At 42.8% G+C, this 14,466-nt stretch overlaps 1 protein-coding gene across 1 annotated transcript in view; it reads left to right on the forward strand.

The window, feature by feature from the left end:
* CLVS1 (clavesin 1) overlaps positions 1 to 14,466 on the forward strand; it is a gene marked incomplete at both ends in the record, with an annotated part of 133,631 nt that overhangs the window by 114,624 nt on the left and 4,541 nt on the right. The window contains one exon of the mRNA XM_082859074.1: positions 130 to 365. Within this exon, the coding sequence (XP_082715200.1) occupies positions 130 to 365 (236 nt within the window). The remainder of the gene's footprint in view (positions 1 to 129; positions 366 to 14,466) is intronic.

Consider the following 14,466-nt stretch of genomic DNA (forward strand, 5'->3'; position numbering starts at 1 on the left):
TTGAACGCCTCTTTAAACCCCGTGATCACCAGCAGCGCATCCACTTTGTCACTGCTAGATTGTGTATTAGATTAAATGCTTGGTCATAAGTTTTGGATGTTTTCCTTGCTAATTATTTTTTCTTTCCAGATTTTCCTGCATGGAAACAACTTAAACAGCCTCCACCAGCTAATACACCCTGAATTTTTGCCGTCTGAATTTGGAGGAACCCTTCCTCCTTATGACATGGGAACCTGGGCCCGGACGTTACTCGGCCCTGACTACAGCGATGAAAATGACTACACTCACACCTCCTATAACGCAATGCACGTGAAACACACATCCTCCAATCTGGAGAGAGAGTGCTCACCCAAGCCCATGAAAAGGTAAGGCCTGGGCTAGCAGAGCCTCCCAGTTAGAGGTCCAGAGGCATTTTGGATTTGGGCCTATTGTGGGTTAAGTAATTGAAGACCTTTATGGGCACAGAACTTGAATAAAATAAACTGCAATACATTCTCAGCTGATTTCACCAGAACTGAAAGTAAATGGGGGTTGGCTGGCCCAGAAATACAGTTGTTCCCATTGTATGATAGAAACAGTAAAAGGCTGGGACCTCATTCATGTCGTGATTACAGCCCTAGTCTCTACGGAATCTGTTAACTCACACAGAATGAAATGTGGGACCTTGAGATCCATTGAATGAAAAAGCAATCTGCTAGAAAACGTTTCTATCATTGATGCATTTGGAACCATTTATTGAGCATTTACACTCACAATTTTCATCCTTTGTTTCCTGGAGGTCCCCTCGCAGTGCGCTCAGATACATCTGCATTTTGATCTGGGCTCAAGCTGGCATCCCTGCTATTCAAGGAAAGGGATGATGATGATGATGATGTTTTTAATGTACTATCTGGGATTCCAGTCTCATTCAGCTCATTAATTTTCCAAACAAACATTCGTGTCTCAGCCCTGGAAGAGGAACTCCTAGCCTGATGATGGTGGAGCCATGGTTCCTTCTCAAAAGCCCAGAAATTACCACAGGCAGAAAGGCACATTTTCTTTTTCCTTGTACAGTGAGTGAGCTGAATGGGGCCTCACAGCTAAACCCAGCCTGTGACGCAGGCGCACCAGCCACCAAATCAGACGGAGTCACTTTGAGGAAAAGCAGAGCCAAAGTGACTTTGAAGATACACAGAGTGGTGCAGAAGCCTGGCCTTATCCATTCGATAGGTTATTTAGGGAGAGCTCCTCTGTGCTGAGATCACAGGCCCCTGCACCTCATGGAATCAAAAGACCAGTGTGTGCAAAGCACCTCAAGGCAAAAACTGGCAATATTGCAGCACCCACATAGAAGAGCACACATGTAACATTTTAGTTATAAAGTCTATACCGACTTTCTAAGTTGGCACGACACGGCAATGATTGTGCTGCCTTCAGTGTGTATTTACATGTAAAGATGTTTGTTCCCAGGATTATTTTTTTAGCTAGAGATAACACCATGCGTCAGTCAAAACTGGCAAGTTTTGTCATTTCCAGTAATTTGGGGGGTTTTGATGCAGCCTGATCATAGATAGAGTTTGGCTGTGTATATGCAATAACTCCTGTTTTCATTCATTTATTAAACCTTTAGAACTTATTAGGAATCCAGAAGCTTGTTTGTAGAGGAAGAGGCCTTAAAGACCTGAGCTGCACCTTCATTCATGCCAGGAAGGAGTGGCCCCAGCTTCCAGAGAAATGGTCCACATCGTCCAGCCTGTATACTGGGCGATCAGAGGGGCCCGTGCTTTGGGGTCTTGTCCAGCTACACAGTGGAAGGACTGCTTTTGATCCCTTTGACAAAACGCCTTCGTCCCTATGTTCCCTAAAGTCCTCTCCTAGATCCCACATGGAAGAAGTAGGACGATGTCAAAAGACATTGTGAGCCATCCGCTTTTTTGGAGGGAGTGGGGAGAGGGTGAGGGAACGCTTGGATTGAGTTCAGATTTCTGAGCCAGAAGGAAATTTTTGGCCATGTTGTTCCCTTTTGGGTCCTGCCTGGGTGGTTAAAAAAAAAAAAAGTCGTTTTAACTGTTTTCAGCTGTCAATAGAATTGGCCGTGACCTTGGTGACCTTTCAGCATGTACTCCTCGTCTTATAGGGTGAATGCACGCGTGTGCTGGATAACCACTCATTTCCGGCAGAAGTAATACATCATCATGAAATACAACCCATACGAAAAGAATGAGGGGTGGCGGTGTGGAAACAGGAGGACCCTTGTCTTCTAAGCAGTCAGGGCAAAAAAGGGCCCATTTTACTGTGTGGCCCGGGAACAGATGTTCCATATGGAGGTTACGTTCAGTAAAATTACATAATGCGTCATTTCTTAATGAATGCCCCACAGTCCCTGCTGCCCTGTAAGTTGTCTTGTGACTGGTTTATAGCTCCAACAGGATTGAACTTCGTACTTTTGGGGTGTCACTCCTCTTCAGGCAGCTCATGCCTGACATATCGTCACTTCTAGAAGCAAAGACCTCGTGGGTGCGCCACACATGCCTGGTGTTTTATGTCGGTTATTGGATACTGCAGTGTTGCGTGGGTGCTGACAGGAAACTGTTAACATATCTTAAAGAACCGAGAGAAATAGCTGGCTAGTCTCATCATTACTTGTGCATCCGGCTGAGGTGATGTCCTGCTTTTATACAACTTTCTCTGCTGGGGCAGAAATGGGGGTGGCGGTGCATCTCCTTGCAAATGCATCCTATAGAGCCATGCAACATTAGAATTGAATTCATGAATTCAGTCCATAAGGACATGAATGAGGCCAGATAAAATATGGTGGGGGGATGCCACGTTCTCCTCTTTTTTAACGAATGACATGACAGATTATGAGATAAAGAGTTCTAAGCTCCTGGCAAAGTCAGGAAGTAGGGTTGAATTAGAGGAAAATGAACAGACGTGGGTGTGACTGGGTGTAGTTTCAAGTGCAAAGTGTTTGGCTACTCACAGTGTCTGTTCCGAAAAAGACTCCTGTTTGCTGAAGACTCATAGTCAGATGCAATTACTTGGAAAGGGAGATGTAGTCTAGGCAAGAAAAGCAGAGAAAGCTTATTTCTTGTGAACATATTGCTGTTGGTAGACAAACATTTTGCCTGATTCCAATAACGCTGATGCTGTGTGTACCCAACATCTAGCTAGCAGTGGGTGTCTCGTATAAGTTTCAGTGATCGTATGGATGAAAACAAATATTTGACATGCTATGTGACAAAAATCTCTTGGAAGTGTCAATCATAAAAACAATGCGCTGCTTGCATAGAGAATTTCAGCTCCTTTTCGGGTTTAGGCAAACCTGCCGTAGATCCTATCTGGGCTTAAATTATCCAAACTGCAGTGTTCGAGTTCTCACATCAAGCCCATAAGTGAGCATTGTTGAGCTTTCAGCATCTCATAGGAAACTCCTTTAGGGCCCCATTTGGGATGCAGCTGCCTGTGTCCCTGTGATGACGGCGATCGGCCCCGCTGGCCCGGCTTCCCTCTGCTCCACTGCTCTTCAAGACGAGCCTCAGGGGCTCCAGGCACGTGTCACTGCATCCTAACCCCAGCCGCTTGCTTCCGCTTTGAGACTTTGAGGCAGTGTTTACAGTTCTCTTCTTCTCACTTGCCTTTTTTCCCCCCAGTCCCCCCTTATGGGACTAGATGTGGGTTCTGGTCACTTCCTTCCACTGATTTTTCTAGTTATGTGATGTTAGGCGCACGTGGAGTGTTGGCTGCCTCAACTCTAAAGTGGATATAACCTCAGGGGTCGCTGTCAGAGTCAGATGGCAGCAGGGGGAGACAGTACCCAGGACGTCCTACAGAGGAACAGGATGCTAAGTAGTAGCTTTCCTTCTCCAGCATGGTTCGTAAGGATTTCCAGTTTTTTAGAGTTTTAACTTCTTTCCCAGTGGAAGTTTCTCACTAACGCTGGAAATTCCCAACTCCCTAAGAGAGAAGCAGGCAGTGATCAGGTGTGGTGGCCTGAAGGGAGATGCCTTGAATTCTGGGTTAGGAGTCAGCCTTACGCTGGCCATCTCCCTCTTCTTTGCCTTAATGTGTGCAGAGGGCAGGAATTTTGTACCCTTGGAGCCCTGCACCCAGGACGGTCATGCACAGTGGATGCTGGACACAGAAGGCAAAGTCAGGGCGGGGGGAATTAGCGACACAGACCCCCTGCCTCTCCTCCTCTCTGTCTGCCAAGAAGGTCTAGGCTTCATAGGAGCACTGATTTTCCACTCACCAACCCATCCTGGTGTAAGCCTGCCCTCTTGGGCTTGGATAGCAGTTCTATCCTTATTGGTCTTTATTAGTGTTATTCCTTCCTCTCTGTCCCTCTAATCTTATTATCCATGGAATCTTAAGTGTAATCTTTAAAAATCATAATGATGCCACCCCTTTGCCCCACATCCTCTACAGATTTCCCCCTGGTTCCCTGCATTGGATGAAGGCTGCTCCCCTTTATCACAGGCCCCTGCCACATTGGCTTCTGTCCACCGCCTCCAGGGTCTCCCTGCTCCGAGATGTTCTCCCCTGGCTCGTGGCCCACACTTTCATCAGGGCTGGCTTCTCCACCCACAGCCCTGGAGGGAGTTCTTCACCCTCCCCATCCCAAAGACCCCTCCTTCCCATTCTGCTCTCCTCTGTCACTGAGCACTGTTTTCATTAAAAAATTTTTTTTAATATTTATTTATTTGGCTGCGCCAGGTCTTAGTTGCGGCATGTGGGATCTTTAGTTGCGGCATGTGGGCTCTTAGTTGGAGCATGTGGGATCTAGTTCCCTGACCAGGGATTGAACCCAGGCCCCCTGCATTGGGAGCACAGAACCTTAGGCACCAGACCACCAGGGAAGTCCCTGTTTTCTTCTTAATAGGGATCACACTCCCATAATCACACATCTGTTGGCTTATGTATTCAATCTCCCTTCTATAGATGATATACCCTCTCAGGGCAGGGGCTGTGCTGTTTTATGCACCAATATGTACCCCGTGCCTCACAAATACCCTAGTATATAATAGATGCTCAATGCACATTTTCTGAAGAAGGAAGAAAGAGGGCAAGGAGAGAGGCAGGGAGCAAAAAGGAGAAGGGAAATAGGAAAGAAGGAAGGAAGGAACTGTATGGCAGTAAATGCTGTTAGGAACAGAGGACTCTGTAGAGTGATGAGGTTAATAGTCAACCACGCATAATGGAGTAAGACAGTACCATCGTCTTATTTGTAATCAATGTTTGATCAGAATTTGAAATTGTCTCTAAGGGTATCTATAACTAACTCCTTAGACTGATTATTTCTCCTAGTTACTGAATTTTCGTTAACAATTAACTTTCATAATACTTATCTTTTTGAAAATTTTGTTCATTTATTCATTCAGCAAATACGTACTGAGGACCTACTAGACACCAAGACGTAGTACAAGATAGAGTCATTAAGAGACTGGGATCTACATCAGATTCTGTGGGTTCAAATCAGGAGCCATGGGACCTGAGTAGCTAGCTCTCTGTGACCTTGGTTTCCTCTCTCCAAAGGGAAAAACTATTAGATCTGCCTTATTGTGCTGTGAGGATGAAGTGAAGTGTTAGCTGCTGAGGATAGACTGGTTGGAAGGGCAGACCCTGCCCCTGCTCTCTGAGTCCACAGCCTATGAAGGGAGACAGACTTTAAACACATCACTGTACACACAGCTGGTTTATTCTCACCAGGACAAGTGCTTTGACAATGACAATGTACCATGAGGTGCATCTTGAGGGTCCTAATCTGGTCTGGGAGGGGTGCTGGTCAGACAGGGCTTCCCTGAGGAAGTGATGCATAAACTGAGACTTGAGGGTTGAGAAAAAGGTTCCCAGGTGAAAGGAGAAGCGTGGAATTGGGAGCAAACACCCTGCATTTAGAAGGAGCAGGGTGGTTCCTGGGACGACTGTGTTTTACCAATCATAAGATGTATTTTTTTTAATTAAAAATCTCTGAAATCAGGACCTGTCTTACAAATGATGACATCTTAGATTCAATGAAATACAGAATTAAAACAAAAAAAAAGAACAGAAAAGCCCAGAGAGGCTGGAGAGCAGAAAGTAAGACGAGAAGAGGTGGGGGGGGGGCATGCAAGACCACGTAGGTCTTGAGAAGGATGTTGACCTTTATCTCAAGAGCAAAGGAGAGTCATGGAAAGGTTTTAAGCAGGGGAGTGACATGAAAATATGAATTTATGAAAAGGCTCACCCAGCCTTTTGTGAAAAGTATGAACTGGAGTGAGGGATGGTACACGCACGGAGACTGTCTGGGGCTCCCGCAATAGTACAGGCAAGAGATGGCGGTAGTTGGACCGGGGCTGTGTGAGTGGAAGCAGACAGAAGGTGGACTCAACGATATTTAGTGGGTCGAATCAACATGACCTGATGATAAAGTCATTATGGGGAACAGAGGGAAGAGATTTCAGGAATGACTGGAGGTCTCTGGCTTGGGTAACTTGCTGGAGAACATTTCTGCTTCCCAAGATAGGGAACTTGGAGGAGGAACTGAGTGGGGAGAAGGTCAGTAGAGCAGACTACCCCATCCTTCCTGAAACTCTCACTCTACCCCCTTGGCTTCAAGGAAGCCACTTCTGGTTCACCTCCTACCATTCTGATGTTCACTCTGGAGCTCTCCTCCGTTCCCGTGGCTTGCATCCCTTTATGCCTTGGAGCCCCTAACTTATGTTCATTCTAGAATTCTCCTCTGAGCTTTAGAACCGTATAAGCAGCTGCCTACATGACTACTCTCACTGGATGCCACACAAGCCCTCACACTAACCGTGTCCAAAACTGAACACATAACCTTCTCCCCAATCTTGCTGGTTCTACCCACTGAACACAGATCTAGATGCATTACTCTAAAATCTGACTTTTGTGCTATTTTGAAAAGTTTAGTTGGAACCAAAGTATAAAACAGTGATCCAAATTGAATCACAGTAGTCGTTCATCTTGGAGAAGCATCCTCACTAAAGGAACAAGACCCCCTTTCCCCAGGCCCTCTCTGTCACAGTGCCCTGATTCATTTGCTTCCCAGCACTTCTCACTTTCCGGAAGTTTCTCGTTTGCTTCCATCTTCCATGCTCATTGTCTGTGTCAGCCCCACTAGTCACATGAACAAGGCTTCTCTGACTGCATCAGTCCCGTGGTCCAGCACTTACAGTGATGCCCAGCTTGGAGACAGCACAATCCTGACTTTCCAAGGGTGTTTCCAACCTGTGTGTGAGCTGTTGACACTGAGTCTGGGCAACTCTCTGGAATGAGAGTATACAGAGCTGCCAGAGTGACAGGTGTTTTTATATTAATCTGAATCTCTTCCATGTGAAGACCTTGAAGGCAGAGATATTTCCCCTTCCTTATTTAGCATATAGTACATACTTAAACCTTTTTTGTTTTAACATCTTTATTGAAGTGGAATTGCTTTACAATAGTGTGTTAGTTTCTGCTTTACAGCAAAGTGAATCAGCTATACGTATACATATATCCCCATATCTCCTCCCTCTTGCGTCTCCCTCCCACCCTCCCTATCCCACCCCTCTAGGTGGTCACAAAGCACCGACATGCTCAAAACTTTTGAAAAAATTTATTGTGTGACATGAACACGGACAAAATGCGAAGTGGGAAAGCAGGATTGCTCAGCTTTGAATTTCCAAAATGTTTTCCTGCCCCTTGAAATAGTTCCCAGATTTGAAGGTAGATTTTCCTACACCAAGAGCTCTTCCCCAGTAATAAATTTGGCATTTCATGAGCTCTTCTGACTCTTTAAGATATTGCATCAATGAGTGAACAGAAGCAGGAATCTGGGTTGAATGAGCCACACCTGACAAATCCTTACAGCTCTTCTCGAGGTAGATGAAAGCAGATTTCCTTTTAGGCGAACCTGGGATGGGAAGGTTCCTTACTGCCCCACGATGATTTAGCCAGGTAGTGACAGCTCCAGAGCAATGCTTTGAACATTCTCATGTGCGTCCAAAGCACCGGGATCTTGTTAAGATGCAGATTCTGATTCAGTGGGTCTGGGGTGGGCCTGAGAATCTGCATTTCTCACCAGCTCCCAGGTGGTATGGGTGCTGCTAGTCTGGGGACCACACTTTAAGTGGCAAGGCCCTAGACTGGGATATTTCCCCACATGCCAGACTGGACACAGATGTTCCCGGACTTATTCCAAGGGTTGTTGAAAAACTGAGCCTTTCAGGTGCTGAGAATTTTTTTAAAATAGATATGATTAAAAATAGAGACTTCTAATAGATTAAAATTAATAAAAATAGACAGTTTCTTATCCCCATGCTATAGATCAAGCAGCTGAAGCCCAGGAGGTTAAATGATTCAGCCCAGATCACAGGGCTGGTAGGTGGCAAAATACTGTAAATTCAGTTCTCTTCATTCCAAGCCCAATGCTCTGTCTCCTTTATCACATCTGTTCTCACACTTTTGCGTATTCCTTCCTCCCTCCCTCCTTTCTTCCTTCCCTTTCCTTCCTTCCACGGGGGCTTACAGAGCACCTTTTCGGGGCATTTGCCTTTGCGCAAAGCACTGCAGCTGTCTTGGATGTCTGTTCCCGTTCCCGCCAGCCCGATTGTACCCTGTCTTTAAGACACAGTTGAAAAGCAACTTACTCTGTCACACTTTCATGTACTGTGCTGTCCCCAAACCCCATTCTGAGTGGGGAAGCTACAGCCACTCAGGAAGAAAATTGATATTCAGGCTAATGTAGTACTATCAAAGAAGGTCCATTAACGTCCTGTCATTTAGATCCATTTAAGTCATCTGACTCAAAAACAGACTTACAGAAGGTAGTTTTTATCGAGAACCCTAGCCATCCTTTTCAAACTCAGGTGGAATGAGTCATCCTCATGGTCTCAGCTGGTGGCAGCCTCTGGCATTTCTCTACCTGCTTCGGAACACCATATTCTAGTTCTAGCAAAGGAACTCCACTGAGGCTGTGCACCATCCATTTCACAGGGAGAAGAAGAATTTGGAAAAATTAGGGATGCTCTGAAAGTGCCTGGCGGCTCTTTGTGCCCGTCTAATTCTAATGAAAGATGAGCGCGTTCAAAGCAGGTGGTACCAGCACCTGTAGCCGTTTGCTGTGTTGCTATTTTAAGATAGGATCGGTAGTATTAAAAAACTCTCCAGAAATATCTGCAGGTTGAAAATGTATTATTTGAACCATCCTCTGAGCGCTCAGGACACCTGAATCCACATCGGAGTTACCTATAGCAATGCATTCTGTTTCTCAACATTTTGGAAACCTGCACACACACGGAATGTGAGCTCATGGCAAGGACAGTCATCTGGTTCAGCTACAGACTGGTCCTAAGACATCTGCAGACCTCACTCTGCTGCCTGGGGTTCCTCTGAAGGAACACAACACACGCTAATTATGACCTTGAACACTCTCATCCTCAGGGGCACTAGGGCGACTCTGCTTAAAGGAATGCTTTGGGAAATTGCTCGGTAACATTAAGAATATTTTTATAATTAAACAATCCTCTTCTCTATATCTATTTTCTAAATTTGCATTCTTTTCTTTGGTTTTCTTCAAGATGGCAGGCGAGGGCTGCCTCTGTTACCAGAAAGACTATCAGCTGTTCATACTCAGAGATCATATTCAGAGAAGTGTTGGTAAAATGATGTCTTTCCAACTGAAATAATTTCTCCTTGAAAGAGCTCCAAGAACTTTATTGTATCTTTTATCTCTCATAGCCCTCTAGAGAATGTGGTAATATCCTGTCCTCATTGTACGGGTGAAAAACTGTGAGTTAACATGACAGGAATGCATTGTTTCATAAAGAGCAGTAAACCATTTTGCAAATAAATGAAGCGGAACATCCAACTGCAGCTGCCAGTTTCCGCCATGGCCTTTCCTGGTCTTTCCTTCCATCCCTTCCTCCTTGTCTCCAAGTTCCTGGCCTGATTTGTCTTCTGGCAGCTGAGCTCTGTTCTCAGATAATCTTATCTGCACCCTTTCTCCATCCTAATGGACTCTCCATGTTGACTGATTCCAGTTCTGTAGAGCTGTTCCCAGGCATCTGGGTGAATGCTGTACAGTTCAAAGAAAGGATCTTGAAGTGTTTGTTATTAAATTCTTTGCTGGTCATTATAGATGAAGATACGATGGTACAACATGTAATTATTAGAACACTTTTTTTTCCTGAATGAAGTTCTGCTATTTTCTTTTCTGATTTCATCACTGTGCCTAAAATAACGTTTTAATACATAATAGATGATTTTGTTCACCACTGGCTTCATCGATGCCAATAGAAGAAATGCTTCTCTGAGAACTTGAATATTAACAGTTCTGGATATATGTTAGTATCCTTTGGTTTCGTACCAAGTTGTAGGTATTTCTTGTACAGTATAGCATAGTGTTTAAGAATGTGGGTTATAGTCACATAGGTTCAGATTCTAGTTCCACAACTAACTGTGGAAACTTGAGCAAATTAATTAACTTTTCCAAGGCTCAGTTTCCTGATCTGCAAAACAGAATTAACAACACTCACCTCAGTGGAGAAAAGGGAACCTTCCTACACTGTTGGTGGGAATGTAAGTTGCTGGAGCCACTATGGCTATACCATAAACAGTAATGGAGGTTCCTTAAAAAACTAAAAATAGAGTTACCATATGATCCAGCAGTCCCACTTCTGTGCATATATCTGGAGAAAACTCTAATTTGAAAAGATACATGCACCCCAATGTTCAAAGAAGCACTATTTACAATAGCTAAGACCTGAAGCAGCCTAAATGTCCATCAACAGATGAATGGATAAAGAAGATGTAGTATATATACACAATGGAATACTACTCAGCCATAAAAAAGAATGAAATAACGTAATTTGCAGCAACATGAATGGACCTAGAGATTATCATACTAAGTGAAGTAAGTCAGACAGAGACAGACAAATATCATATGGTAGCACTTATATGTGGAATGTAAAATATGATACAAATGGATTTATTTACAAAACAGAAACAGACTCACAGACATGGAAAACAAACTTATGGTTACCAAAGGGGAAAGGACCGGGAGTTGGGAATAAATTAAGAGGCTGGGATTAACATATACACACTACTATATATAAAATAGATAACCAACAAGGGCCTACTGTATAGCACAGGAAGCTAAGCTCGATATTTTGTAGTAACCTATAAGGGAAAAGAATCTGAAAAAGAATATATATATATATATATATATATATATATATATATATATATACTGAATCACTGTGCTGTACACCTGAAACTAACACAACATTGTAAATCAACCAATACTCACCTCAGAAAATTATTGTGAGGTTTAAATAAAGATAATGCAGGCTAAATAATTAGTGCAGAACCTGGCATGAAATAAGCACTCAATAAATGGTGTGGTTGTTATTGTTGATGGCCACGATGAGATGATGACAGTAATTATAATAACCAGCCTTGGGGATGGGAAACTCTCCTGTAGGTGATAATTCTAAAAATATCCAATTAAAGTGTGTGTTGAAATCTTCCTTTCCAAAACATTCTGAAACTGATTTCAGATGTGACAAGCAAGATTTGCTGAGTGTCAACTGGAATTTTTCTGCACACTGGAAAACCCTTGGTGGCTCCAGAGCAGATGGGAGCTACTCTGCAGCAGGAAACTGTGACCTGTGGACATGTAGCAAGAAGTTCCTTTAAATAAACTAAAACGCTTTACAATGACACAGGAAAACCGTTATTAAGTAGCACCTGGCAGCTCTGAATTCAATATTTAGAAGCTTACGGAAATAAAAATATTTTTAAACGGTAAATCTTTTTGACTCATGAAATCTAAATGTATTGGGCATACACAGACTTCAGGAAGGGCTTTCCAGGTCTGGCTAAATTTTGTCATTTTTAGTATTGTTATGGTTTTCTAGAAGGAGGTAAAGACAAATGCTGAGATAGAGAGGAACTTAGACTATCTGAGCAAATTAGCTTAAAGTCTGAATGGTAGAACTTTGAAAAATGACGTCTAATTATTTTCAAGAACTAATGGGTGATTTAACCCAGTCTCGTAGACTTCATGAAATCTTGGGGTTAAACATAGCACTTTGTCTGAGATCATTTTACAGTTGAAAAATGTGGGATCATAGAAGCCAAGTGAGGTGTTCCATAGAGCCCTAGTTCGTGACAGCAAGTTGGTGACGGGGTGATGAGAAGAGGCATTGAACTCCCAGTCTAGTTCTCTTTCATCAGCTCAGCTCTCCAAGGACCCTTACAATGAACAGCAAAAAACATCTGTAGTGGTCACACAAAGTTAATATTAATTTTGCTATATGTTCAGAAAGGACTTATTTCTTTCCCTTCAAGTAGGTTAAATTTCTTCCTAAAATCTTTTCATATTATTTATTCATTTAGAGGTAAAATAATGGTATGTGTTCACTCTCATCTAAAGGATAACGAATTAATGGAATCTAGACTGATGAAGTTTCTTTCTGTTTAGAATTCAAGCAACGACAGCGATACTCAGAAAGCAGCTCTCATGTCACCTCGGGCTTTGTGTGTGTCAATGTGAGGGTTAAATGAGTTAACACATGGAAAATAACTCAGCACAGTGAATACTGGCAATGACAGACCATAATGTTGTTGCTGTGGTCCTCTGGGATGACTATGAATTTCTAAATGAGGATTAGTATATTACTCTGGCTCAGCTACAAGTGTGATGGAGGGAATGAGGTCTTAAATAACATGGCTGTCCAACGGAAATATAATGTGAGCCGTACATGGAATTTTAAGTTGTCTTGTAGCCACGTTACAAAAGTAAAGAGAAACACGTGAAATTGATTTCAATATGTTTTAACCCAATGCGTACAAAATTATTATTTCAATATAATTTTTGAAGTATTAGTGAGATATTTTACATGCTTTTTTTCCCTACTGTCTTTGAAATCCCATGTATACATTATCTTTACAGTCCATCTCAACTCAGACCGGCCCAGTTTCAAGTCCTTAATGGCCACATGTGGTTAGGGCTCTGTGTTGGACACAGCTGCTCTAGTCCTATGTACACGTGAGCCCAATTTCATCCTTTCTGAAAGTGCCTTTTCTCCTGGCTCTGTCCTCCTTGCTATAAGATCAGTACCCATCATGGTTAAATAGAAATATGTTATATATTTAAATTTGAGTTATACTGCACATAGGCAAGACCTGAGTTGAATGTTTGGCTCACTCTAAAAATAGTTCACTTAAAAAGCAATAGAATATTTCTTTTTCTTGGACTGGTTTCTTTATATTTCAGTAAGTTGTGGCTAACTATATTGTCAAAGTAGAGGGAGGTTGACTTTTTATTTCTTTACTTTGATAGGGAAAAGCTTTGCTGACATGAAAAATACTTAGGTTTACCTTTTGTTAAAGTGCTTTGTTGATTTATGATTCGTGATTTATTTACTAGTTCAGTAAATATTAATTGTTTCGTGTTGCCTGAAAGCATGATTCTAATACTGAAGAGTTTGGTAGCTGGAAAGAAGAATACATGTGTTACAACTATAACTTACGACTCCTTATCAAGGACATTATCAAAGGCATTATAGTAGAAGGAAACCCCATATTGCTTTACATAGTGGAAAACAACAACAAATAGATGTGCTGAAAGCTACATAAATAATTGTTAATCAGATGGAAACTTCTGTGTTACTTCTGAAAATTACAGGATATAAAGTAAAATAATCAGGTTAGCTTTCATGTGGAATAGTCGCATCACTTATTTTGAAATTCTAAAATATGAGTCTGGATCCATTCTCAAATCTTAGTCGCACTTAGTGTCAGGTTACCCGACACATCAAGCAGGACACACAATTTTCTCTTGTAAGTTTAATCATGAGGCTATGGGAACTTGGGGTTGAATTCATGCTTTGTGACCCAATGTGTCAATGAACTAAATATGCCAGGCCTTAACTTTCTTATCGGCAAATGCGGAAGAATAACAAGGGCTAGAAATATAGGAGCATGTCACAAGCTGACACTGGGCTAGACACCTGACTTGCTGTAACTCATCTAATTCTCATCACCCCCATGTCCCAGGTTGTGGGCACTATGCTATTTCCATTTTACACATGAGGGGGTCGAATTTGCCCAAGCTCACAAAGCCAGCAGTGGAGCCATCATTCAAGCCCAGGCAGGAGCTCCTGAGGGAACTGCCTTGATAACTGAACGTACAGGGGAGAAGCAGAGGTTAAACAGAATTACTCAGAGGCATCTTTAAAAATATCTTTAAAAAAGCCCCCACTCTTTCTGTTTAGAAGTTCTTATACAGGTTCACTAAGATATTAGGCAGTTCTGCACTATTCCACAAAACCAAGCCCATCACTAACTTTAAGAAATAAAACCAGAAGTATGGAATACTTCCTGATGAAGTGACGAGGTTGGTCCCTGGAAGAGAAATGGGGAGGACCTGAGATGAATGAGGGTTTGACTAAATTGCCTCCGAGGTTCCTTAGAGCCCTGGCCTTCAGTGACTCTAGGTGA

Source organism: Leucopleurus acutus (genome assembly GCF_964270905.1).
Source record: "Leucopleurus acutus genome assembly, chromosome: 17".
NCBI lineage: Eukaryota > Metazoa > Chordata > Mammalia > Artiodactyla > Delphinidae > Leucopleurus > Leucopleurus acutus.